This window comes from Macrobrachium nipponense, chromosome 24, assembly GCF_015104395.2.
Source record: "Macrobrachium nipponense isolate FS-2020 chromosome 24, ASM1510439v2, whole genome shotgun sequence".
Lineage (NCBI taxonomy): Eukaryota > Metazoa > Arthropoda > Malacostraca > Decapoda > Palaemonidae > Macrobrachium > Macrobrachium nipponense.
In genome coordinates, this window is record NC_061091.1 from 5,430,511 (window position 1) to 5,457,619 (window position 27,109).

General features: G+C 38.6%; 1 protein-coding gene across 26 annotated transcripts in view; it reads left to right on the top strand.

Moving 5' to 3' along the window:
• The window catches only part of LOC135205294 (ryanodine receptor-like), a 339,398-nt gene that overhangs the window by 152,313 nt on the left and 159,976 nt on the right, over window positions 1–27,109 (top strand). For 20 of the 26 annotated variants that reach the window (XM_064235711.1, XM_064235691.1, XM_064235765.1 and 17 more), the window contains 19 exons: window positions 1,522–1,627; window positions 2,065–2,158; window positions 2,308–2,490; window positions 3,308–3,479; window positions 4,445–4,614; window positions 5,408–5,532; window positions 5,744–5,923; window positions 6,802–6,986; window positions 8,496–8,686; window positions 9,148–9,415; window positions 9,697–9,863; window positions 10,214–10,307; window positions 12,210–12,326; window positions 13,494–13,702; window positions 13,850–13,979; window positions 14,219–14,483; window positions 14,718–14,929; window positions 16,257–16,356; window positions 19,819–20,017. In XM_064235711.1, coding sequence (XP_064091781.1) covers window positions 1,522–1,627; window positions 2,065–2,158; window positions 2,308–2,490; window positions 3,308–3,479; window positions 4,445–4,614; window positions 5,408–5,532; window positions 5,744–5,923; window positions 6,802–6,986; window positions 8,496–8,686; window positions 9,148–9,415; window positions 9,697–9,863; window positions 10,214–10,307; window positions 12,210–12,326; window positions 13,494–13,702; window positions 13,850–13,979; window positions 14,219–14,483; window positions 14,718–14,929; window positions 16,257–16,356; window positions 19,819–20,017 — 3,167 coding nt within the window. Of the gene's footprint in view, window positions 1–1,521; window positions 1,628–2,064; window positions 2,159–2,307; window positions 2,491–3,307; window positions 3,480–4,444; window positions 4,615–5,407; window positions 5,533–5,743; window positions 5,924–6,801; window positions 6,987–8,495; window positions 8,687–9,147; window positions 9,416–9,696; window positions 9,864–10,213; window positions 10,308–12,209; window positions 12,327–13,493; window positions 13,703–13,849; window positions 13,980–14,218; window positions 14,484–14,717; window positions 14,930–16,256; window positions 16,357–17,512; window positions 17,613–19,818; window positions 20,018–27,109 lie in introns of all 26 variants that reach the window. The other 6 variants (XM_064235701.1, XM_064235872.1, XM_064235747.1 and 3 more) reach the window with 1 other exon arrangement.

The following is a 27,109-nucleotide window of genomic DNA, read 5'->3' on the forward strand; positions in this document are numbered from 1 at the left end:
ATTCTTTGGAAGCTTGAATTTAAAGTCAGTGGCCTATTTTGGTGGGCTTGTTCCATGTGGTTTCGTCTACTGAAATAATAACAATAAGATAATATTCTATCGTCCGTATGATCTGTCCATACATCTGTATTTTTGTCTCTTTCTATCCCTTCCGGTCAACTTTTTGACTTGTGGTCGTATGCCCTCACTTGATATTATATAATAATAATTGTGTCACGTCCAACCTTATCTTCCACTCCCCTTTCTCTCTAATCAAGTTTCGACCTCTAGTGTCTCATTCTGCTTCTGATCGGCTCCTCCCCTATTCTCATTCTCTTTTCGTATTGTCCTTTTCCTTTTCAATCTCATTTAGAAAAGGTGGCGTTCCCTTCTTACGTTTTCTGTTCATAATCCTGAGTTCACTTCGAATATCGTTTTATCGTATGTCCTCAGTACGTTCTTCGGTTTTTTTTTTTATCATACAGGGCTTGGTACTTTCCTTGGTGCATATTTTAATTAAGACACACACACTCTCTCTCTCTCCTAATTCCCGTAACCTTTACTTTTATTTGGGTCCTTATTTCCCTCCGCTTTTTCATTAAACTGTCTTGATTTACTTATGATTTTTTTAATGAGTTCCTCTTTATTATCCAGCGTCCTGATTTACTTCTTACGTACGTTTATTAGCGTCGCATGTAATTTCACCTCCTTCAAATCTTTGTTCCCGCCTCCTCGTCTTTTTTCCTCTTATTTGAATATCCTAAGCTGCTTCCTTCTCTTCTCAGAGTTTTTTTTTTTTTTTTTTTTTTTTTTAATCCTCCACCCAGGTAATATTAAGTAACTGACCTTCTGCAAATGCCATCCTCCACAGAATCCTCGAGTTTAGCTATTTAATTTAACAGGAAAAGTCTAATGCTTTTTGTTTTTTCATTTGCGCAGTTGTAAGACGAACGTACTCGCATAACTAATCTCTGTTTCTCTCATTTCTTCGGTATGGACAAGAATAAAAGGGGAAATTATTAAATTGTACAGATTTTATTCCCCTTTTTTTAAATCTTGCCCTTGGATTTTCATTCTCTCAGTCGCAGACTTACTTTCTTTGCCGGTTATTTGTTATTTTTTTCGTTTATGTTACCAACATAGTTAATTTGTTTAAATTCATTAATTACGTCTTTATCTCCCTAGAATGTTTCCTCCTCTCTTAGTCTTTGCCTTCTACTTATAACTTGTTCTTTCTTTTCACTAAATTGGCCGTTTCTGATGGTCTGTTTCATGATAAACCTGCATTCGTTATATGCAACGGAATAACTCATTATCAGATTACTGCGCTACAGTTTCATACTTCGTTTAAATATTTCCTTCCAATTATATTTCACTGTACTTTTGGTCTACCCTAACCTTTAGTTTATTCAGTGTATACCCCCAAGAACCACAATTCTTGACTATTATATCCCACCATACAACCGTCAACTCGTTGAGCGTTACTCTTCAATACGAATGTTTGTTTACATCTTCTCTTCCTCTTCTTCGTCTTCCTGGTAGCAAGCGACCCGTGAGGACGAGCAGAGCATCGTCAACGCCAGCTTTCACGTTACCCATTGGTCCGTCCTCCCCTTCGGCACTGGTCTCTCCAGACTCAAGTTCGTCGGTAAGTGTTTGCTCGAGTTGCCTCAAGAGGAGTTAGGCTGATGTAAGTTACCTTAAGAGGTCTGTCTGTCTATCCGTCGGAGTTCGGTGGCGTACGAGTTACGAATGGCTGGTTTCGCTTGTAGGTTTTCAAATGTTCTCTTTTCCATTCTCATTCGTTTCTCGCGAGATGCTTTGGCTATATAATGTTGTTTTTATGTGGGATTTAACTATCCAGAGTGAAATTTCGCATATGCATTGATGGTAAACACAGTAGCTGAATCTACAATTAAATTTTTACCCGAAGTAAACAGAGGAACATCATAGGACTGTTTTTAAGATTTGTTGTTATTATGCGTTCCATCCGTATAGTATTGGTCTATAAACTGGTGCTGTCTTAAAATAAGAATCATTTGTAAATTGTTCCAATACTGAATGATATAATTTCCCACCCTACAGCTTGTGTGTTCGGTGGCGAAGTCTTGAGATTCTTCCATGGCGGCGACGAGTGTCTCTCCATCCCCTCGACTTGGTCGGACCAGCCAGGACAAAAGTAAGAAGATAATGAACTGATCTGTCGTGTTTAATGAGAGTCATTTAAAACGAAACCGTGTTTTGGATGCGAAGACAATTTAAAATGAAGTAATTTTGATGAGTGAGTATTATTATTAAATTGAAAAACACACGTCTCTATTTCGACAGCATCGTCGTATACGAGGGCGGCTCCGTCACATCCCAGGCCAGGTCCCTCTGGAGGCTGGAACTCGCCCGCACCAAGTGGTCTGGTGGCTACATCAACTGGTTCCACCCCATGAGGATCAGGCACATCACCACCGGCAGATACCTGGGCATCAACGAGCAGAATGAGCTGGTGCTGCTGCCAAGGTGAGAGGGAATTAGGGAGACTTGTCAGATGGACCCGTTGCTTTGGGTTTCCATTGACGTATGGTCTTCTCCTTTAATCAGTTTTATTCAAGTACTTTCTTAGTGTTTTTAGGGTTCTGGATGTCTCACCTTTAAGTATGAATTGATTTTTGATGTAATGTCACTTTTCTGTTATGATTTATGAGTGATTATTGCTGTAGAATCTTGATCATTTTAACTTTTAAAAGTGCAAAGTACATTATAATCTAAAGTCGAATTTCCATCATCGTCGTCTCGTGCTTTCACTTCCCCAAATCTCCACTAATCCCCAGCCTCCTTTCCCATAATTCTCTTCCAAGAGACTTGGGGTCTTTCAGCTCTTCTGTTATGTACTACATGCTGCCTAGGTTGAGGCGAGGGACATGTCCAACAAGCCAACTCCATCTTCCTCGCCTCATTGTCATGTGGAAATTGCGTTATTTCCCTTAAAGTGTCCTGTCCTACCCAATGCTCTCATCTGACGTCTGATATTCTTCTTAAGATTCTGCATTATGATCAATAGGGATGATACTAGACTAATGCCTAACCTTACTTTCTCTTTCGATTTCAGTGTAGTTAATTCCAAAATCTTGTTCAATGTGACAATTTTTTTTTTAATTTGCCCTTTTTTTTAGTTTTTCCACTATTTCCACATCTGGAAAATCTCGTTAATCCATTCTACAGCCAGTGCCATTTCGCCCTTTCGTGCTTACTCAATTTTTACCAAATGTTTTACTGATTAGCAATCTTTTAGGAAGCAACCACCCTCCTAACTAAACATATTCACCTTTTTTAACAGAGAAGAGGCCACTGTGGCAGCCACGGCCTTCTACTTGCGCGAGGAAAAGGACGACAACAAGGTCATCCTCGAGGACAAGGATCTTGAAGTGATTGGCACTCCACTCATCAAGTACGGTGACTCCACCGTCATCGTGCAGCACATGGAAACGGGACTGTGGCTCTCCTACAGGGTGAGATGCTGTTGCCTTCAGTAGGCTGACTATGGTAGATTCACATCAACCCTGCATTTGATGTCTAGGCCAGTCCATTACGACGGTCCTGATTGGCTGTTGATAAGCCAATCACAATAACGTCTAAAGCAAGACTCATCAAAACAGAAAGCACATCGATGTTGCAAGAGAAAAACAACGGAGATAATACGACGAATACAATAAAACATACATTAAAAACAAAGCATATCAACATGAACTATAGTAAATTCACATTAACCATGCATTTGATGTCTAGGCCAACCCCTTACGACGCTCCTGATTGGCTGTTGATAAGCCAATCACAGGACTGGAAACTCTCAAGTCTCTCGAGAGTTCACATAAGCAGGATGTATGTTCCACCTCTCCTGAGGGATACGTATTTCAAAAGTATCCCTCAGGAGAGGTGGAACACACATCCTGCCTAAGTGAACTCTCTCGAGAGACTGAGAGTTTCCAGCCCTGTGATTGGCTTATCAACAGCCAATCAGGAGCGTCGTAAGGGACTGGCCTAGACATCAAATGCATGGTTAATGTGAATTTACTATAGTTCATGTTGATATGCTTTGTTTTTAATGTATGTTTTATTGTATTCGTCGTATTATCTCCGTTGTTTTTCTCTTGCAACATCGATGTGCTTTCTGTTTTGATGAGTCTTGCTTTAGACGTTATTGGTTTTCATGTGAAATTATGTAACGATGACATCAAAATGAATCTTTGTATAGAATGGAGTTAATAAGGGAAAGTAAAATCAGCATCCATTAAATGATTCAGATCCTTATAAGTGTTTCAATATCTATTTATAAGTGAATAAGGGAAAGTAAAATCAACGTCCATTAAATGATTGAGTTCCTTGTATACGCGGTCCAGGATAACATTTTTAAACTTTAAAGCTCAACCAATTTGTAACGTGACTTCTGACGGGCATCTCCCCCCTCCCCCCTCAGGCCTTCGAGATCAAGAAGAAGGGCGTGGGCAAAGTCGAAGTGAAACAGGCCACCCTACACGAGGAAGGCAAGATGGACGACGGCCTGGTCTTCTACAGGAGTCAAGAAGAAGAATCCCGCACTGCCAGGGTTATTCGCAAATGCTCTCACCTCTTCAACATTTTCATCAAGTTAGTATCGTTCGTTTTCGGTATCAACTTGAGTGGTGCCTGTTTTGTTCGAACTATCTTGCACACCATTAATTCTAGGGCTGAGAACTAAAAGGGCCAATGTCAAAAAATGGCCGATTGTAGTTAAGACCATCTCTAAACTAGAAATTTATCTCTGTTTCAGTGTTATAATGGCCAATGTTATAAGTTAAGCAATCACCCCCCCAAAAAAAAGGTTTCGTTTGCTGTACTTACCTGAATTTTAATAAAGGAAGCAATATTTTAAATGCGTTTTTCTGAAAACATGATTTTATGACATTGGCCCTTCTAGTTCTCAGCCCTAGAATTTATCTAACTTCTTTAGTTATATTTTGCATGTACTACATTCTTCCGTTACCCGTTTGTCTTCAGTTTCTTAATTAGTACTTGTTATTCGCCTCCCCAAGTTTTTCACATTCCATAATCAGATGCACATTGTATTGGGTCGAAGCTTGCTTAGTAAGTCCGTGGTTTTTTGAGACTTGTTACACGTGATAAATATGCATTAAATTTTGGAACGACGTGAAACGTTTAGGTATTTGGCTAATAAGCAACTCTGTTTATGATTACTACATTTAATGATGGATATTTAGACCTACAATAGACCATTTGTTTTCTTTGTGTTCGTATAGTCTCAAAAATAATTTTTTCCCTCCTCCTCTTGCCTCTTATTATTATTATTATTATTATTATTATTATTATTATTAGTAGTAGTAGTAGTAGTAGTAATAGTAGTAGTAGTAGTATTTATTTATTTATTTATTAATATCTTCAGGGGCTTGGACTGCATCCAGCAATCGAGACGTCATTCCATCCTGCTGAGAACAGTCAACCTGAAAGAGATGATCAGCTGCTTGGAGGATCTGATCAACTATTTTGCCTACCCCGAGGATGAGCTTGGTAAGTCTCTCTCTCTCTCTCTCTCTCTCTCTCTCTCTCTCTCTCTCTCTCTCTCTCTTTATTATAATAAGTATTCTCCATCAATTCCAGCTCTCTCTCTCTCTCTCATCGGACATGGGAGCGTTTGTCTTTATCAACAAATACATAATTCTCCCGTTCCTGAGTATCTGTTCCAGAAGTGTAGTACTACCACTTGACTATCTGATTGCAGAGCACGAGGAACGCCAGGTGTGCCTCCGCGCCCTGAGGAACCGACAGGACCTGTTCCAGGAGGAAGGAATCCTCAACCTGATCCTAGACGCCATCGACAAGATCACCGTCATCACCTCGCAGGGCTACTTGGTGGCACTTGCTGGCGAAGAAGCCGGGCAGGACTGGGAGGTCATTTCAGGTACGATAGTAGTAGTAGTAATAGGCGGGATATGCCTTTGGAACGGCTCCATAGTTTTCTGAGGTTACTTTCCTCTCGACGCGCAGAGAAGAAGAAGAAGCGAGGTATGAAGTAGTACCGGAGATGTCAAAAAAAGGGATTGTAGACATGAATTAAAATAAACATTATGAAGATGCGTAAAGTAAAGGTAAATTAAACAATGAGTAAAGTAAACAATTAAGGGAATAAAGCTTTGCACCTCATAAACAGTGTAGTGTGCTCGCAACAGTGTTTGTGGAGTGAGCGCTTAGGAACCAGGAACCATGTTTTGTTTTAAAAGATGGGGAGAGGGAGGGGGGATAATGTTTGATGATATATTTAGAGAGTAGATTGTATAACTTCAAAGAAGTTTCACGAATCAAAAATTATTTCGAAATTATGGAGCACTTAGTCTCTTCCCAATAAAACTGACCGTATTGTGAAGTTTGAAAATTATTTTGATTTACGCGAGCTGTGTAAGTAACTTGGGTATGTATTACTTTTGAAAATCGTTAGTTAAAGAACGTTCGCGCTCTATATAAAATATATCTCTATTTCTTTTGTAGTATTTTTCTTTGAACAATGTTTAGCACCTATTTTTCTGTATACAAAATGAAATAAACACTGCTTTTTATCAGCTTCATCTCCAACATTAAACATTGATCAGCGGACAAACTCAAGACTCAAGTCTTGAATTCAAAACAAAGACGTTTCTCCTTCTTCTTCTTCTTCATGATTTGTGTCTATTCTCCTGAGTCCTGACCTCCCATTCCAGGCTATGATCAAGCGCTAATCATTCAGAACTAAGAGATTTCATCTTCGTTTTGATTTGTGTCTACACTCCTGACCTCCTATTCCAGGCTACCTGTACCAGCTCTTGGCGGCCGTGATCAAAGGCAACCACACCAACTGCTCCCAGTTCGCCAATAGCCACAGGCTCAACTGGCTGTTTTCCCGTCTCGGCTCCGCCGGCGAGGGCACCGGCATGCTGGATGTGCTCCACTGCGTCCTCATCGACTCTCCCGAGGCGCTGAATGTCATGAAGGTATATAAAAGGAGTGAGAGAAGAAGCCACTGCTTCCTCTCAATTCCTCTCAACAGTGTTGCCAACTGTAGGATAATTGCCCTACGCGTAGGGCAATCTGGGTAAAATCTTAGACGGCAGGGCAATATTTTCCAGTGTAGGGTAATTGTTACAAGGTAGGTTTTAGATCAATATGCTTATTAGTATTCCTGATATTGCATATAAACATAATCTAAAGATTTATTTATTATCATAGCCACAGAATGTTGGGTCATTTTCAGTTATGTAGGGTAATTTCTCGTCTCCTGTAGGGGGCGTAGGGTTAGAGGGGTTGGCATCACTGCCTCTCAATGCTTTGGTCATAAGATGACAATTTTTAAAATCAGTTTGAATTTTTCTTAGCTGATGTGGGAGAATATAATTTAGGTCATTATAAAACTATGCATTCTAATCAGTGTCCAGAGTAAAGCTAAAAGACGAATTTTAAGTTCATATCTGGAGGTTAAAGGTCAAATATAAATTCACCTTTGTCCATCAAAAAGTCTTTGCACAGAGTCTCTTCGAGATGGAGGTCATACATGAGGTCAAAGGTCAAATAGGAATTCAGCTTTGACCGTGACTTGTTAGCTATAAGAAATATGAACTTCCGTTTTTTCATTATTTATCTGCAGAGTGAGGTCAGGGTCATAGCAGGATTGCGCAAAAGGTTATGCTTCGGTTTAATATATATATATATATATATATATATATATATATATATATATATATATATATATATAAATATATATATATATATATATATATATATGTGTGTGTGTAAATCTTTTAGGAAACGACGCATTTTTGGAATGTCAGAAATTCTAGTTATCTTCTTTTGGTTATTTGACAGTGTTGGTCTTTGGTATTAGTAGTAGTACTAAATGTATTGGTAGTAGTACTTCATGCAATAGTGTGTACATGTTTTATATATATATTATATATATATATATATATATATATATATATATATATATATCCGATGTCTCATTTATCTGTGTGTAAAAATCCCCCTAAAAAATATTTATTTTATTATTACTGATGTTAGGTATCCTGCAGCAGTTGGTGTTTGTGAGAACTTAATTTATCGCGGTGTTCCGTTTTAGTTGAATTCCTTAAGTTTCTGGTGCGTTCTTTGAGAGTATAGTATGACTAGTGGAACTATTTCTTTCTGAGTCATACAAATATGCATCTTGTAAAATGTTTATGTATTTGGTAATTTATAGAAAAGCTCTGCGGAGCATCGCTTTTGGTACTAGGTTACAGGCCCTCAGGGACAAATGTTACAAGAAAAGACTATATTTTTCAAGTTTTCTTGGTACATTTCTCAAATTATCTCACGTGTGCTGTAATATACGCATCCTTTTCTATATTGTTTTGCCATGTGTATCACACTGCTCAAAAGGCTGGATGCTGTAATTATGAATGACCAAATGAAGGAGCGTTTGTATTTTGCTGACCTGATTATGTTATTGTTTTGCCATATTTTTACAGGAAGAACACATCAAAGTTATCATTGCCCTGCTGGAAAAATATGGAAGAGATCCAAAAGTCCTGGATGTTCTGCGGTCACTCTGCATTGGTAATGGAACAGCTGTTAGGTCCTCACAAAACAACATATGTGATTATCTCCTTCCCGGACGTAATCTTCTGCTTCAGACCCAACTTGTTGATCATGTCTCTAGGTAAAGCTTTTGAAATTTGGTAATTTAGTTACATACAGAACCTGCATATGAATGTTATTTTTTATCAAAAGATTTTATCCCATCTTCCATATTTGTTAAAATATCCATATATCCTTTCAGCTCGGTATGCTATTATTATCTAGCTCTTATACTTTATTAAGGTATTAATATGTAATTTTCATTTTCAATTGCTAAATGAGTTCATGTAGCAAGCAATAATTTTATAGCATCAACAGTAGTACAAATGTAATTTGTACACTGTAGCTGTTGGGGTTCATAGGTGATAGTTGTAGCGTTTTAGTATGAAGTAATGCTTAGAAACTTCTCTACATCCTTTGTAAGAACAATGATAACTTATTTGCCGGTAGCTGATCATCAGCTGTCTGCTCGTTAACTTTTTAATTGGTATACTTTTCGAAGCCTTATCAGAGTCAGTACTACTAGATTTATGAATTTTGCAGTGCACGACCCAATATTTTTGTTGGCCACGTTGAAGGGTCAGCAATGTACCAGAGATTCTACTACGAAGTCACTTTAGATCACATTGAACAAGTGTCCCATTTGAACCCCCACCTTCGCTTGGGTTGGGCCAATACTAAAGGATATGTCAGCTTCCCTGGAGGAGGAGAAAAATGGGGCGGAAATGGAGTTGGTGATGACCTCTACTCTTATGGTTTTGATGGTAGCTACCTGTGGACAGGTGGCAGATATACCCTTGTTAATCCTCAGGTACAGTGCATGATTTTTGACATGGAAGTACATAACACTCGTGTAGATTTTAAGCCTATTTATGAAAACATTTAAGTTAATTTAAACACAATCTATTAAAACATGCAAGTTAATTTAAACACTTTGCTAAAACATCTAAGTTACTTTAAGCACCCTGATATACAACTGTTTTTTTCTCAGTTTTACTTGGTAGTACTAGTATTCTTCAAGTGTTACTGTGAAGACCAAAGAATTTTTAAACATTTGATGTTCATTCTGAAAGAATTTACTAAATTTTCCAGGACTCTGAGCCTCCAATCAAGAAAGGAGACGTTGTCGGCTGTGCTCTTGATCTGACTGTTCCCATCATTACTTTCTACATTAATGGCCGACAAGTCAATGGTGCTTTTACTGGCTTCAACCTGGACGGAATGTTCTTTCCTGTAGTGTCAGCATCAGCCAAACTCAGGTAATTTAGAACAGAAACTCCATTGTTGTGTAAAGAGATATGTACTTTCTGTTGTATTTTTGTTAATTTATTTTCTTGTTATCTAAATGATGGTTCTTGATTCTCTATATTGGTGTTTTAAGAGTGCAGTATCCTACAAGGTATACATGAGCAGACTAAGACTAGTGATACCAGTACAAAAGTCCTCGTTATTTTCTTGTACTATACTAAAGTTGACATGGATCATAGTACAGTATTTGGTTTACTTATTATCCAGCAGCTTCATGCTTCGATTGTACTTTTATGTTCCACTAGAAAACAACAGTTTTCTATTCTTTCTTTTTTTACCCTCATCTGCAATTTGCTTTCAGTGCAAGATTCCTGTTGGGCGGAGAGCATGGTAGACTCAAATACCCACCTCCTGAAGGTTATTCACCAGTCTCAGAATGTCTGTTGCCCTTCCAGGTAAGCCCTAAAGTGTATGCTGCCAATTCTTTGTGTCTGAAATTGAAAGTTAAGAGGAATAAAACATTACATAATTTTGTCCATTCAAATAAATCTAATTTTACATAAACTAGCGCAGTGTTATTGATGGGTGAGAGGCCTCCTGCAAAGGCAAGTCCATCTTGTTACTCTCATCTGTGATGTATTTACATCAGTTTTATTGTTAGGTTTATACAGGTGATGAGTTCTATGTACTCCCTTCCATTCCCTTCCATCTTACATATATATTCTGCTTGAATTTGTAATCTGTGCCGTTTCTCCAGTGTTTCTAGCGGCCTTCCATTTTGTTTTGTCTGGTTACTTCTGTATCTACTAATTTGCTGACTGACTTTCCCATCTCTTTTCTTGGAGCAGTCCTCCAGCTCACCCGTCAGATATTCTAATTACTTAGCCTGGCTCACTAAGTGACACACATGTTTCACCTTCCTTTCTTTCCATCTTCTCTTCTTTGTTCATATTGAAGTCAGTAGTATTGCAATTTTTCCATTGTTGCTAGCATTTCTTCATTATTATTTTCAGAATGTAGTGTATTTTATTCACTTATGTTTTTATACATCTGCAGTGTATGTACTACAGTAGTAGTGTACTATGTGTACTATTTTATTATTGTTTTTTGAAGATATGCAGTACATATTACTCAAGTAGTTATTATTGCTATATGTTTCTATGATTTGGCATTGATGTTGCTATTAGTTACTGTCTTAGCAAAAACAAGGGTTCCAAATTGGAGAAATTGCCCGTGGTGCCCTGTGCAACCAATTTTCATGTCTTACTTCTTTACAGAAAGTATAATCACTAAAAGCACCAAGTCATACACAGGATGACTAGTCCTAATGCTTTCAGAGAGCAAATGCTGAAGAATGTGAAACTAGAATTACTGATGGCAGTCCCCGGGTTACGATGGGAGTTCCGTTCTTGAGACACGTTGTAACCCGAAAATCATTGTAAGCCGGAACATTGTCAAAAATCCTAAGAAAACCTTACTTTTAATGCTTTGGGTGCATTGAAAACTATGTAAACTGCATTCTTATTGCATTTTTCATCAAAAAAACCTTCAACTATTGATTATTTTGCATTTTTGGTGCCATATTTCTTCTGCCAGATGAGTGTTGTAGGCGTCGTAACCCTGGAAATAATTTCTGATGAATATAATTGAAAAGCGCCTTAACCTCGGAACGTCGTAAGCGGAGCCCGTCGTAACCCGGGAACTGCCTTATGTAACTGTGTTTGATATGGCAATGAGACGCAATCTGACCACTAGGTGATTAGAAATTAATTTATCGATATAATGTGGTTTGGATCCCACAATAAACTGTAGGCCCCATTGCTGGTACCCAATTAGTTCCTAGCCACGTAAAATGATCTCATCCTTCCGGCCAGCCCTAGGAGCGCTGTTAATCAGCTCAGTGGTTTGGTTAAACTAAGATATAGGTACTTAACTTTGTACTAGCAGAAGGATGTATGCATTTATTGGGACTCTATGAGTTCATAAATGAATATAAGAGTTCTGATATTCTTACAGCCTCGCATCTCTATCCATACAATCCAAAGATGAGAGTATTTGATGAATGAGTCACATGATTCTCAAGTTTAGGTGAGGTCTTGCCCATCACTAACCACTACTTGGCTAGTTTATGTAACTGTTCAACACTTAGCTTAACTGCCTCTAATTGATGTTTGGGCATAAATGGAGATACAAGCTTATGGAACATAAAAATAATTTTTTGTAAATGAAATGAAGCTTGTATATATTCCAGAATTTTCATTAATTACTTTTGTTAGGGTTAACTAGGAAAATACGTATACTTTTTGCTCTCTTTCAAGTTTTCCAATTTTGTAATTGTTTCCTGAAATTCTTTTCAGACCCTGACAATTGACCCTTGCTTCTACTTTGGTGAACAGCACAAGGCTACATTAGCTGGTGCTCTACTTATTCAGGATGATGTAGCTTTTGTGCCTAAACCAGTTGATACATCTTCGGTAAGTTCTAAGAGCAGACCGATAAAATTTCGTTTGTCGCCTGTATTCTGTATCTTCCATACTAATTTCATGTCCATTCCATTTGTCATTCATTTGTTTTTCTTGCTCATTCTTTTAATTTAAATTTTTGATAATTTTCTCCTTATGTCTTGTGTTGAATGATATGCATTATCCAGATTTAAAAATTACATAAAATAAATAAAGTTACATACTACATATTGGTAATATGTTGATATGTTTGGTAAAAGCAGCTATTCACCCATGCATGGAACAACTGCTTGTATAATATTAGTTGTATATATCGCTGGCATTAGTAAACAATAGTAATCCTAAAATGAAATGAACAAATGGAAAAAGCATGACCTAATGATAATCTATTATATTATAATATTGCCACTATGCAGGTAATATATCTCAACTGTGAAGTACATAATATGTGATAAAAATAACTAATCATTTAAACAAGTTATGGAAACATAGCTAATATACCTATATAATATAGTAGTAGAAACAAGAAAACCTCAATGAATACTTATAAGGGAACTTCTCGTGTCCTGTTCTGTGAAAAAAGATTTTTGCTCTGGATCATGCAAAATGTAATATACATAACTAAGCAACAATAATAGTACGTACAGTAATAGCTCATGACAGTAATGATTATGGAAAATAAAATAGAATCATGTGAACATGTGAGATTGTCATTATAGAAAGATGTTGAATGAACATATCCACAGTTCATAAGAAACCAGTACAGAAAGCTGAAACGATGAATACTTATTCAGTAGTAAGTTCTGTGTTTAGTTCTTAAACTAATGACTATGCACTTCAAGATATGCAGTGTATTGTTTAGAGGTGAACATGCACAGGTACTTTGTGAATATGGTACTGCTTAGTCATTTGCTTATAAGGTAGGCAGATTTTGCTGCGTGTAGATTTCAAGCCCTTTGATTAAAGAATGTTTTGCCCATTTAGACATTATCTCATTTTGCCGCTTCTTTAAGTCATGCAGATCCTTCTTTCAGTAAATTGAATCTATAAAATTATCCTTGAGTGGTCTGACTATGAAAACCAGTGGCTTGTATTCTGAATTATTGTTTAATAAATCCTAAACTTGGAATTAACGTGTCTATTAAGTTTTGATATAGGGTTGGTTTTTTGTCTTTCCAGATCCAACTTCCTGGTTATATTGAACAAGTTCGTGACAAGTTAGCTGAAAATATTCATGAAATGTGGGCAATGAACAAAATAGAGCAAGGCTGGACTTACAGCGAGAGGCGAGATGATCTTAGGCTTCACCACCCTTGCCTGACTTCCTTTGAGAAACTCCCGCCTAATGAGAAGAGATATGATGCTACTTTGGCTCTTCAGACTCTAAAGTGAGCTTGTTGCAATGCTTTATTGTTTATTCTGTCTTTGTTTATTTCCTTATGATATTATGGACAAGTAGAGTATAGTATTAAATGCAAGAAATATTATGCTGTCACTATGTAACATTAATATTTTTTCTACTTTTTAAATGGCAGGACTGTGTTAGCTCTTGGTTACCACATCACCCTTGATAAACCACCCAGTCGTATCAGATCTGTAAGGTTGCCCAATGATCCCTTCCTTCAAAGCAATGGATATAAACCAGCACCACTTGACTTGTCACAGGTTTGTTTCATACAAGATTTTTGTCATTTTAAGTCAGTATCCTTATTTTGATATTAAAATTCAGCCATGTTTAACCAAGAGTATCATGATTTTTAGCTCTCATTTCAGCAAGAATGAGAAAACTTACAATGTAAGACTCCTGATTTTAGCATTTTTAAAAAACTCTTCATATTTTGGAATTCATAAAGAGCATTACTAAAACTTTATAGTCCTTTTCACACCCTTTTTCTTAATTTTAGGTAAGTCTAACGTCAAAGCTGGAGGAGCTCACTTATCAGTTGGCAGAAAACACACACAACATCTGGGCTCGTGAGCGCATTCAGCAGGGATGGACTTATGGCCTCAATGAGGATCCAGACATGCATCGCTCTCCTCATCTTGTCAGTTACGCCAATGTAGATGAGGCTATCAAAAAAGCCAATATGGATACTGCCTCTGAAACAATCAGGACCCTTCTTGTATATGGCTACATTCTAGAGGCACCAACAGGAGACCAAGCAGAGGGTGAGTTACATAGTTTGCTGAGTGAAAAGGATGACGTATAACTGAATTTTCATCTGAGAGAAGATTAATGAGTGTTTTTGTAACAAAAGAGCCATAGTTTTTTGTGAAAAGTGCTGATAGACAAAATTATAATTCTATATACAAGTATTTTAGTAAAGAATTTATGTACATTTTCTGTGTTTTATGTTTTAAAAGTCACTGTATACATTCTAAATAAACTGATCCGTTTTATAGCTGCTGCAGCAGCTGAAGAAGCCGCTAAAAAGGGAGCTATCAACCGCACTTACCGACTGGAGAAAACCAATGCTGTGACTTCAGGCAAGTGGTACTTTGAGATGGAGGTATTGACAACTGGCCCAATGCGAGTAGGTTGGATGGAAACCTCCAGTCCACCAAACACTGAGCTTGGATCTGATGATAAATCATGGGCTTTTGATGGTTACCATGTAAGTAGGGCTTCTGTATATTTGTAAATACTTTCTTTTAAGGATAACTATTGCCTATTTTTCATGTTGTATAGCATTGTTTTACTGCTTATTTTGTTTTAGTTTATCGCTAGTCTGGTTTGACAACTGGGGTACAGCATACGATTGAAATGACTTCATATATTTTTATTTGAATTGGTAACTAGAAGCTGATAAATTCCTTGGAGAGTATCTGTCTGTGTGTCAGTCTGTTTCTGAACATAGTCTGTAAAAGTGAAACATCCAAATAAAATATATGTAGTCAGTTAGTTCATAAGTACCTGTAGACCTGGGCAAAGGACTAAGTAGGCATATTTTAGTAAGGTAGAACCTTATTTTCAGAGACCTCAGCCTACACCCACACTTTTATCAGCGATATCTTGACTACTTTTTACTTTATAAAACTGTTCCAGAAGTGAAAATAAATTCAATGATAATGATAACCTATAAACAGTGGTGGAAGATGTATATTAATGTTTATAATCCCTTAATTGCTTACTAGCTCATCTCGGTGCCTGAATTTAATTCTGTACCAGAAAAAAAGGTACAACTGGTAGTGGCAGGAATGAACATGCTATTACTTAGAAATCTGAAATTCCATAAAAATGGTAGTTATATTTTGAAAGTAGTGATTATGTAACCAACCACATACATACTAAAATTAATATATATAGATATCAAATAAGATAGATTAGTTAAATAAACAAATACAAATCATCAACTACTTATGTTATTATAATACATAGAACTATGGGCATAGACTAAGCCACCCCAGGCAGCTTCTGGGTAACTGACCCATCGTAATCATGTGAAGAGTTTAAAAGCTACTCTTTTTATAAAAACAAATTTAAACAGACTTTGTACATTATTAACACTGACTAGTAAGAAAGTCTCATTCAGAGTTGAACTGACAAAGAACATCTTATGTTGACAGTTAAATATAAGCCCTTCTTTCTAAAAAAAAATACTGTATATATATATATATTATTTATATATATATATATATATATATAATATTATATATATATGTAAATGTATACAGTGTGTTAGGATTCTAATCAATCACTGAAGTTAACTTGTAATGTAGGTAGTATTTTAATTACAGTGCCAATACTACAATTGCTTTATTTCTCATAAACTGTATAGTACAGTGCCCCATGTTTGTTAGGGTAATTACAATACTATATGGAATGTACTGTATTAAAGTCATTTTTATCATAGTACGGTTCTTTGTGTATATTTTTCATTTGAATTATTGATTACAAAGACCAATGCCCTGTAGATAATGTGTCATGATTTACTCTAAAAGCACCTAAAGCACTTCAGTGGTTACTGCGAGGGCTACGGACGTAAAGTGCAAGCTGGAGACGTTATTGGTGTGATGCTTGATCTCCATGACAAGGGCATTAGTAAGTCTGGGGCAGAAGGCATTGATTTTTTTTCTTTTACTGCCTATTGTCTTGCTTTCACCCCTTTACCCTTTCCCTATATGACACGAATATTTTCATTGACCCATCTTAATGTCTGTTTTTAATATAATCATTGATTTGCATAACAAGGTTTTTCCAAAAATGGTCTCTCTGGATCTTTTCAAGTACCGTTTCACTTTTCAGCAACTTCTTCCTTTGGGATTATATAGTAGCTTTTATTCAGCAGGATCTTCTGGTATATCTATTAATGAAAAACAATTTTTTGTGATAGGAAATTTTTAGGCTTCTGTCCCTAAGTCACATTTAAGTCCATTTTAGTTTTAGTACATACTGTAGTAAGTTTTTGCTCCCATACGTAAACTTATTGATTCTTGTTCTGCAGGAATTGATGTTGCATACACATTCAGTACTTTGACGACATGTATACACAACAGTGGAATGTTTATTTGTTTTTTATTTACAAAATGTTATGTTATTTCACTTATTTTGCCCATTTCTTCTGTTTTCCTTTCATGTTTTATTGTGCAATCCAGAATATTAGCATTATTGAGCCTTAGTATTTGGGAACACAGAGTTATTTCGCACCAGTTACATTACAGCTAAAGTATGACCACACACAAAGAGAACACATCAGTCTCATGTACTTCAGTCCCTTGGTACTATAGTGCTTTGTTCGGAGATAGAGAAATAAACTTCAAGAATAGAAGAATTTATCTCTTTTTATCTTGCCTTGAGCATCTTTTAAAATCCTTAACTAACTGCTACCACTTTAATTACTTCTTCTTTTTCACAGCAACAGCAGAGGACTTGCGCCATTTAAAGGAGTTTATTATAACCTCTCTTTTGTAACATATATTTCGGTAACTTGTGACAAGAATGCAATGATAAACTATAATATGATTTCAAGCTAAGATCTATAGATATAAATTATGCTTTTTCAGGTAAATTACAGCCTTACTGCATAAGTGTGATATTTTCACATATTAAATTCGTGATTGACTTATTGCATTTATTGCTATCTCAAATAGTTTATCACAGGGCATTAGTTAGTCACAAGGTTTTTGGTTAATGGAGTGATATTTTTTGCTTACTCAAAAAAGTCTTTGGTTTGTGTGTGGTTGCATCTGTGATCCAGGAGGAGAAATGGTATGCTGGAGTGGCAGACTCATATGGGCACAAGTGGCAGGTTGGGGACGTTGTGGGAGTCTGCCTTGATATCGTCGACCGAACTATCAGTGAGTTCTCATTCTAATCACGTCGATGGCCTCTCCTTCAGAGATAGCACATAGTTGTTGATAGCATAGATACAGCCTAGTAGTGCCTACTGATGGTTAGTTATGTAGTAGCACACCTTTTGCTTGCTATACTTCGGCCTGACGATTTTGCCCAAAAGAAATTCTCTCTTTGCAGCTTTTAACAAATCTAATTTTCATGTTGAGAATTGTGTTTATAGAATGTGCAGACCCTTGATTTATGCTTGTTGGTTGAGCCTCCTTACTTATGCTTGTAGTATATTGGGCTGGGAATGACAGTTCATATGGTGTTCAGCTACTAAAGTAATCAAAGAAATGGTCATCAGCGAGTGAGACCTGTCCTGTGCAGACTTTTAGGATGAGTCCATCACCTCATTTTTCAGATGATCTTAGATTAGACCAATATTGATACAGTAAGTGCACACAAAGTATGGTGCAGCTTAGTTCTGATAATTGGAGTGATATAAGAATTAAATAGCAGTAGAGCATAACCAATGTGAAGACAAGAGAGGTAACTGGAGTGGAGCCCATTGATCAGTATGGGAGACTCTGGAGGGAGGTGAATGGGGGAATATTTCCAGGAGTGAAGAAAACAATTATGAGAAGTACCAGTGTGGACTACTGAAGGAAGATATGTAAAAGATAGACCAAGAGAAATAGGACTGAGAACACTGGAAAAGGAAATAGGAGAGAAATGTTGGGGTGACACTGAGGAACTGCCTCAGGACAGTCATCTGTGGCAAGAATTCATCAAAGCTCTATGCATCCATTATGTTGCTGAGGGGATTGATTGGTTGATCTCTGTATACATGGGTAGGTTGGTTATAAAGGAGAGAGACAAAAGCATGGATATGGGTTACTTTGGGAATTGATACATTGCCAGCTAAGGTGTCATGGAGGGAAATTACTAATATCTTGGAGAGATTCAGATAAGAATATCAAGGAAGTATTAAAGGGCGCTGTAACCTTTGTGTAGGTCTAAGAAAAATGAGACATGTCAGCAGTCTGACCCCGACTAATCAAAACCCAAATCAAAAATATTATCAGTAACAGGAGCAATGGGAGATGTCAGCCAGCAAAACCTCATTTGGTCAGTGGCAATAGCCTCCATCTGAAAAGATCTGAAGTTGATTTTGAGGGGAATAACCAATGGCATTCACATATAGAAATGCCCCTGGATATTTGTATAAATGATGAAATGCCTGAACATACGTACACAGCACCTTTAGCTTCTTTGAATCTACAGTACCATATCTTCATAAATGTCCAGTAATTAAAGTATACTGACCTTTGCTTATGACACTACAGTATTTATTTTAATTATTACTGTAAAGATACTTCACAATAGTGTGAATAGCTAATGGGGGAATTAAAATGCTTCAGTAGTTTACCTATAATATAAAACATATGCACACACTAAAAACTGAAATTACAGCCAATAGATGGGTGTTTATCAACTTATCAAATGCTGTAGGAGTTCTTTTTGTGATTTCAACTTTAACCATTAGTGTACGTATTATATTACAGGTAAAGCTCTGGGGATTTGAAGTTTCTCAGTATTATTATTATTAATATTATTATTATTATTATTTTTATAACTCCTTCCTAAAAATATTAATCTTTTTGTAATGTAGAATCTTGATCTGTGTGAAGGTAGTTTTGAAAATCTTTGGTCTCCTTTAATTCAGCTGTATTGTCAGAATCGTAGATCTTGAAACACACTGATTTTAAAGTGTGGCTTCAGAATTTGCATGGCTTCTTAGTCAGCTTAGTCCCAAGTGTTCAAAAAAAACCATCGTTGTTGTGCAAATGTAAATTGTTTTGGTATCTCTTAACACCATTTTAATGCAACCTGTTTCATTTACATATCATGTATTGTGTATTGCACTATAGTAATGTGTAGAAGTGCTAATTGCTTATTAGAAAATTATTGGCACAGTAGTTCTTTTGTTCTGTGTTTTCGCTTTTTTCATCTTTAGGAGTCAAGGCTTGCACTGGTGATATTTGATGTAGTTTTATGTAGACGAACTTATCTTAGTATATAAAAACTCATAATACCTTTGTATGGCAATAGGGATAGCCTGACTTTAGGACAAGATCATTTAGATTGAACAGTGTTAGTATAATAGGAATTTATTTATCCACCTTGATCCTTCAGCAGACTTTTAACATACTTTTTTGCACTCAGGTTTTTCACTGAATGGTGAGCTCATGATGGATGCTAGCGGCTCTGAGACAGCTTTCAGTGATGTTCAGGGTGACGCTTTTGTACCAGCTCTGACCTTAGGCATTGGCCAGAAAGCGCACTTGGTCTTTGGTCATGACATCAACCAGTTGAAGTTCTTCACCACTTATGGTCTTCAAGAGGGTTATGAGCCTTTCTGTGTGTGAGTAGCAAACGTTTTTCAGTCGTATGTATGCACCTCAGATTTGTGATTACTCAGACATTATTAGATTACAGTATTAATGAATTTCCCTTTTTTTTGTATGAACAGGATTTCATGATTGGCTAATGAATTGTATTTGTTTCTTTTGCAAATGTTTCCTAAGAGAATTCAATTTAGACAAGGACATTTTACTGGCAGGCAAAACCAGTAAGCTTAGTTATCAAATACCACTTCATTTCATTAAATATTTAGTTTGTTTATAAGAAGCAAGACTGAGTTGAACTGGATGAACATTTTCATGGTATAAAGCATATTTAAAGGTAAACCTGTTTAAAAGGCAACCAGGTATGGGAATTAAATTATCTTAAAGATTGGGAAATTGGTTGCACTATGGTGTTCAAGGGGAACTGGCAGTAGATTGCATTACAGATTTGGCATTACAAGCTTCTCAATGATTTCAGTGTCAATTTTCATTAAACAACCAATTTCATTGCAGTTCATTTGAATATTTTTTATATACTGTAGTACTATTGTGGCGGGATCACAAGCTTAGAAAAAACAAGTAAACTCCCCACAGTTACGTTAATCGTACCAGCTAACAAAATTTCCCACACTCACACTTTCCCCTTTATGTTACCTTTAACCTGCAGGACAATTGGTTCAATGAAACCACTGCAAACAAACACCAACAGCCAGAAAAAACACGAAAACCACACGACTTACAGAAGCACAACAACCCGCCAAAACCAACACTGCCCCAACCACCACTCACAGACACCGAAAATGCACCACCAACCTCCTTAACCTCACCACAACCAGACGGACACACGCACAACAACTTCACAACCCCACAATTTATCAAATAACACCAAAACAACTAACCACCAAAGGATAACTGCTGTCAAAACCAACTCTGACTTCACCAGACGCCTCACTGCTTACGACTCTCGTAACAGACTCCCACTGACTTACTACAGAGCGCCACAACAGACATGCTTCCGACCGCCATTTAACCACTCCCATTCATTCTTCCACCAATCTCTCTCTCTTTCACACACACAACCTTTGGAGATGTTGTCAAATATAAACTATCATTACTCCTCCATATTACCTCCCCCATTACATTTGACAACATCTCCTTACACTCACAACATCCACACTAAATTGCCTTTCGCAACACCCAAGGATGCTCAGATGCAGGCCCCCTGGATCTTGTTTGAAGACCATCATACACTCTTTCAGTTACATCGCCATTCACTTCTTCCAAACCACTTTCTTTCAAACTCCCATTATCTCCCTCACTACCATCCTCCCAAATTCCATTCACTACTTCACCGATGTCTTCTAACTCTGGTTCAAACATCTCCCCTATTTCTGCCACCAAACCACTCAGTTCATCCATACTTCTGTCAAACTCCTGCAAAGATTTATCCATCCTATCAACTACCTTCTCACTACTCAGTTTCCTTCTCACTGAAGTCTTATTTGTCCCTGTCAACTCAAACCCACATACACTACAAGTATCATTCATTCCCCCAAAGTCATCCGTAGCACACGCTTTATCAACCGTTTGCACCCTACCACCAACCCCCTTACCATGCCGTTCACGCTTTTCCCTTCTACTTCCTCTCTCCACACTCTTCTGTTTTCTTTCATACTCAACCAACACCAACTGTCGATCTCCCAGACCAATTTGTTCACCGACAGTCGGGTCATACTTATTCACCCTCAACCACTCACTCATTGCAGTCTCCCGAACATACTGTGGTTCTTCCCTCCACTTACGGAGCTGGTTATGGTGTGCCCTAACTTCATCATTCCCCCACCTACTCGCAATTTCCCCAAAACATAACTCAATCCACTTGGTCCCACTTCCAAAATCTCAAAAGGCCCTTCAAATTACTCCCTTACTTTATTCACATTCATTCATCCCATCTCGACCATCTCTTTCAACACCTTATCCCCAATCTTAAAACTCTCAAACCTTTCACTCGCTTTCTTCCACAAATCCCAATCACCATCTGACAGACCCAACCGCGGTCTGACAATCCTTTCAAAATTCAACACATATTTACAAGGAGACATACCTATACTCTTCTGCAGTGTGGCGTTATATACCCAAACTGCACGTTCTACATACATATCCCAATCCTTGCGCCCTTACTCATCATTCACAAAATCTCAGTCATCGTCCTAACAGTCCTTTCAGCCAACCCATTTGCACTGGCCATATACGGAGTAGAATACACATGTACAATACCCCATTCCTTCAACATTTCTTCAAATTCCCATCCCACAAACTCAGGTCCATTATCACTCAACATTTTTGCCGGCTTACACACACACATGGGCAACATCACTTGACCCACCATTTGTGCAACAGTTTCACTCCTCTTATCTTTGATGGGAACCACATAGGCAAATTTACTCATGTGATCCACCATCACAATCATCCCCACGTGTCCTCCCGCAGTCCTAGGCAAAGAAACACAATCAATCACAAGCATTTCAAATGGCTCTTTCATCTGCAATTGCAACACAGGTGGACTTGCATGCACACTCTGATACTTTCCCCTCTGACAGTCTTCACATGTGACAGCCACATCCACACAAATCTTATTCAACCCAGGAGCATACAATCTCTCTCTCATGCATTCCCACAACTTATTTTTCCCCATATGCCCAAACCGATCATGTACCAACAAACACATACTCACAGCTGACTCAACAGAAAACACTGGCACAAACACTTCCCTGTCATACATCCCTTCCTGATGCAAAAAGTACACTATGTTTTTGCACACCACAAAACGTTTAGCAACCCTCTTATATACATCCAACTCACATGGCCAGTCTTCCACACGCACTCCTCCCAAAACACATTGTCGCAACACACTTATCTCCAGGCACTAATTTTGCATTTCCTCAATCTCTTCCTCACTCAACAGATCATTCTCACTCCAAGCAATATCAATCATACCCACAAAGTTTGCTACAAATACATTACCATCTTGAATCCTAGCTACTTGTCTGGCCCCCTTTCTAAGAATTCCATTTCCTATATCTACGTCTATATCGTGGATCCTCAAAAAATCTATCCCTATTAAAAAGCAAGATGGCATATCATTTTCTCCTATAACTATAAAGTTATGCATTACTTCAAGATCTCCCAACCTAACCTTTAACTGTACCTCTTCCCATACTAAAACACTTCCTTGTCCTAACCCATGTATTCTCACACTTGTAGACTGCCTTTTCACTTCCCAATCACATCTCTCAAGTTCACTCACCACTGACCCACTCACCAAGGAAACTTGTGCACCTGTGTCAACCAAACTACAGTACTCACTATCATTTACTTGGACAACCGTCACCATTTTCCCTCGAGTCCAATGTATACACACATTCACTACCACGTCCACCTGGTTATCCACATCACAATCCTCCTCATCACATTCATCCTCAGTTAATTCCCCATTTCCACAATTCTGACTCAGATCCCCTTCACAGTCCCTTTTTGTAACCAACCAATTACAACCACGTTCCATGCACTGAATCATCAAAACCCCACGTTCATTACCTGTACTCACCCTTCCTCGATACTCAACCGGTCTGTCCCATCCAAAATACAACAACACTTTTATCCCAAACAACTCAGCTACTGCTGACAACAATTCATACAACATTTCTCCTTCCCAACCTTGTTCCTCCGCATATGCCACTCCCTTTTGCACATCACTCATCAACTTCACTCGCAACTCATTCACACTACCGGGTACCTCTTCAACCAGACCCTTACCTTCCAAGTTTTTCAATGCTGAAAACAAACATTCACACACACTGTCATTCCCTTCAAACCTCTCTTTTACAACTAACCCCTCAGGTACCATATTTGGATCCCAGTCACTTTTCACAACACCACTGTCCTTACCATGCATCCTAGACATCGTATCAGCAATCACATTTTTACTCCCCGGCACATATTCTAAGCTAAAAACAAACTCACTCAAATCTTCAATTGTCCTCGCAATCCTAGCATTCACACTTTCCTTCCTGATCATATAAACTAACGGCCGATGATCTGTCCTTATGACAAATTTTGCCCCATACAAAAACATTTTCAACGCTTTCACACAAAACCTTATTGCCGCAAGCTCCTTCTCAACCACCGAATATTTCAGCTCTGCTTTATTAAAAGCTTTACTCATATATGCAAACACTCCCAATTGTCCCTCCCCATTCACCTCTTGCATCTGCACCAAGCATCCTCCCATACTAAACGTACTAGCATCAGCATACAACTCAAGCTTACTGGCATCCTCACTACAGTCTGGAAAAGCCAAGGTGACGTCCCTAGCAGCCTCCTCTTTCAATCTCTCAAATGCTCCCACCATTTGCTCATCCCACCTCAGCTTAGTACAATTTTTCTTACCGGTCCTTTCAGTCAATGGCTTCCCTATACCCGAGCAATCCCTAAGAAACTTCCTCCCGAACTCAATCAAACCCAAAAAACCCTTTAACTCCCGCACAGTCCGGGGGCATGGAAACTCCTTTACTTTTTCCACAAACTTTTCACTCTTCCTTACACCACTCGCACTCACCTTATGACCAAAAAATTCCACTTCCCCAGCCAACCACATACACTTCTCCAGCTTCACTTTCACTCCATCCTCTTCCAACTGTTCTCAAGCAGTTTCACATTCTCCTCAATAGTCTCACTTGCAATCAAAACGTCATCTATAAACACAGTCACCTTCCTTCTATCAAAACCAGCCAAAACTACATTCATCGCCCTCTGGAAGGCAGCAGGCGCATTAGCCAATCCAAAACTTAACCTCTTGAATTGATAGTGGCAGCTACCACTCGAGTGTGTATAAGATGCATGGGATGAACACTCTCATCCCATGCATCTTATACACACAATCAGACACCACATTCATCGGGAATCGCTCCTTCACAGTCACTTCATTCACCTTCCTGTAATCCACACACATCCTCAAACTCCCATCTGTCTTGCATACTGGGACTATGGGACTATTCCAAGCACTCTCGCTCCTCTCGATCACTCCCACTCTCTCAAGTTCCTCACACTGTTCCTCAATCTCTTGGGCAATAGGCGCAGAAAAGTGTCGGGGACGCTGATATTTGGGGATATCGTCATTCAAAACTATCTTGAACTCTGGAAGCTTAGATCCCCTGAAATCCTCGTCACCCTGACTAAACGCACCCCGCCTACCCAACAACATCTGCATCAACCGCTCCCTCTCGTCATCACCAACATTTTCATCCACCTCAATTCTTTCTCTCAACTCATCATATTTCCACTCATCACTTTCTTTCATGCTACCTGTCATCACCTGCTGCACCCTAACATATCTTTCGTCATCCACATCCACCAACGTATAAAACAACCCCACTCAATCACCTTCACGTATACCCCGCACTCGCTTTTTCCTAACACTCAGCAATGAGGCCACAAAAACCCGAGGATTCTTCATATTCAAAATCCCGTCATACATATGCACGCTCGCTCTTACCAACTTGTTCGCATCCACACCCTCAACCACATATGCACACTTGTCACCTTTGACAATCCTAAGACTATCGGGCCATGCAACTTTCACACTAACAACTTCTCCAACTTCTCGGTGCACTTTTACACTCTCTTTCGCAACCAACGGCACTCCCTTTCATATTTTACTGCTTACCCCTCCATCCCTATCCAAGTACAACTCTCCATGTACATTCCCCTTCCCATGCAACTCAATCATATTCCTGCTCGGATGGACCACCATCCCACACTTCTTCAGGAACCTGTATCCTAACAACATATCATTCTTATCACTCATTCCCTCGATCACATAAAAGTCACCTTCATCCATCACTACCCCTTCGATTTCTACATTTTATACATTCAACTTCCCTGCCAGATATACTTAGCTATAGACTCCGTCGTCTCCGACAGAATTTCAAATTTCGCGCACACGCTACCGGTAGGTCAGGTGATCTACCGCCCTGCCCTGGGTGGCAGGACTAGGAACCATTCCCGTTTTCTAATCAGAATTCTTCTGTCGCCCGGACCATCAACATTGTGTTGGTTCCTCTCGATTGGTTTTTCTTTTTTCACCGGCAATTGATCTTCTTGACCGACTTTTGGTGACGTATCTGGATTGTTTGGATTGGCATACGCTTTTGTGGACTGTTTTGGACTTGATTTGGAATTTTCTTTAATAATGTCTGACTCTGGAATGGTTGTGAGACGTTGTGTGAATGTAGGCTGTAAGGTGAGGTTGCCGAAAGCTTCGGTAGACCCTCACACGGTATGCAAGGGTTGCAGGGAGTATGAATGTTCTTTTACTAACTACTTGGAAGGAATGTGAGAACTTGAGTGAGAACGAATGGAAGAATCTAACTAATTATTTAAAAAGTTAGAGAGAGAAAGATTGAGGAAGGCTTCTCATAGAAGTTTAAGTAGTTCTAGATCTGAACTAATTCCAAGCTTGGGATCTTCCCCAAGGGTAAGTATTGCTACTTCTCCTTCCATTGCAGCCCCTTCTCCTATTGCAGAACCTGTAGATCCAGCAAAAGAACTTGCGGATCTAAAAGCAGCCTTCAAGTTGATGGAAAACAAAATGGCTGCCATACAAGGTAAGGCTAGTGATTTTTCAGTGGGACAGTGATATGAGTGTCCCCCAGTGTAGTGGAGGGGGCATCTGGTCGGCTCAGCAACGCTCCTAGGTCTAGACCTCTTCCAAGCTCACATGCCCAGAGGAGAAGGATGTCGAAAGGGCCGAAAGGAGGTTGTGGAGAATCCCCCACCGATCAGGTGTCCCTTCGGCGGTTTCTGTGACACCCCAGACTGCCAAGGATCGCTATTGTAAAAGCGTCCTGCGTGAGTGTTTTTTCGTCGTCGGGATCTTCATCTCCGAGATGTGATTGGAGAGATTCAGATCGATCTCGGCCTCTCAAGAGGAGTTGGAAGGCTCCGACTATTGATTCGAGCCCAGAAAACTTCCCTGAGGAGTCTCCCTCGGGAGTGAAGAAGGCAAGAAGAGCCATTCTTTCAACCAGAGTGAGAAGGAGGCAGGAGTG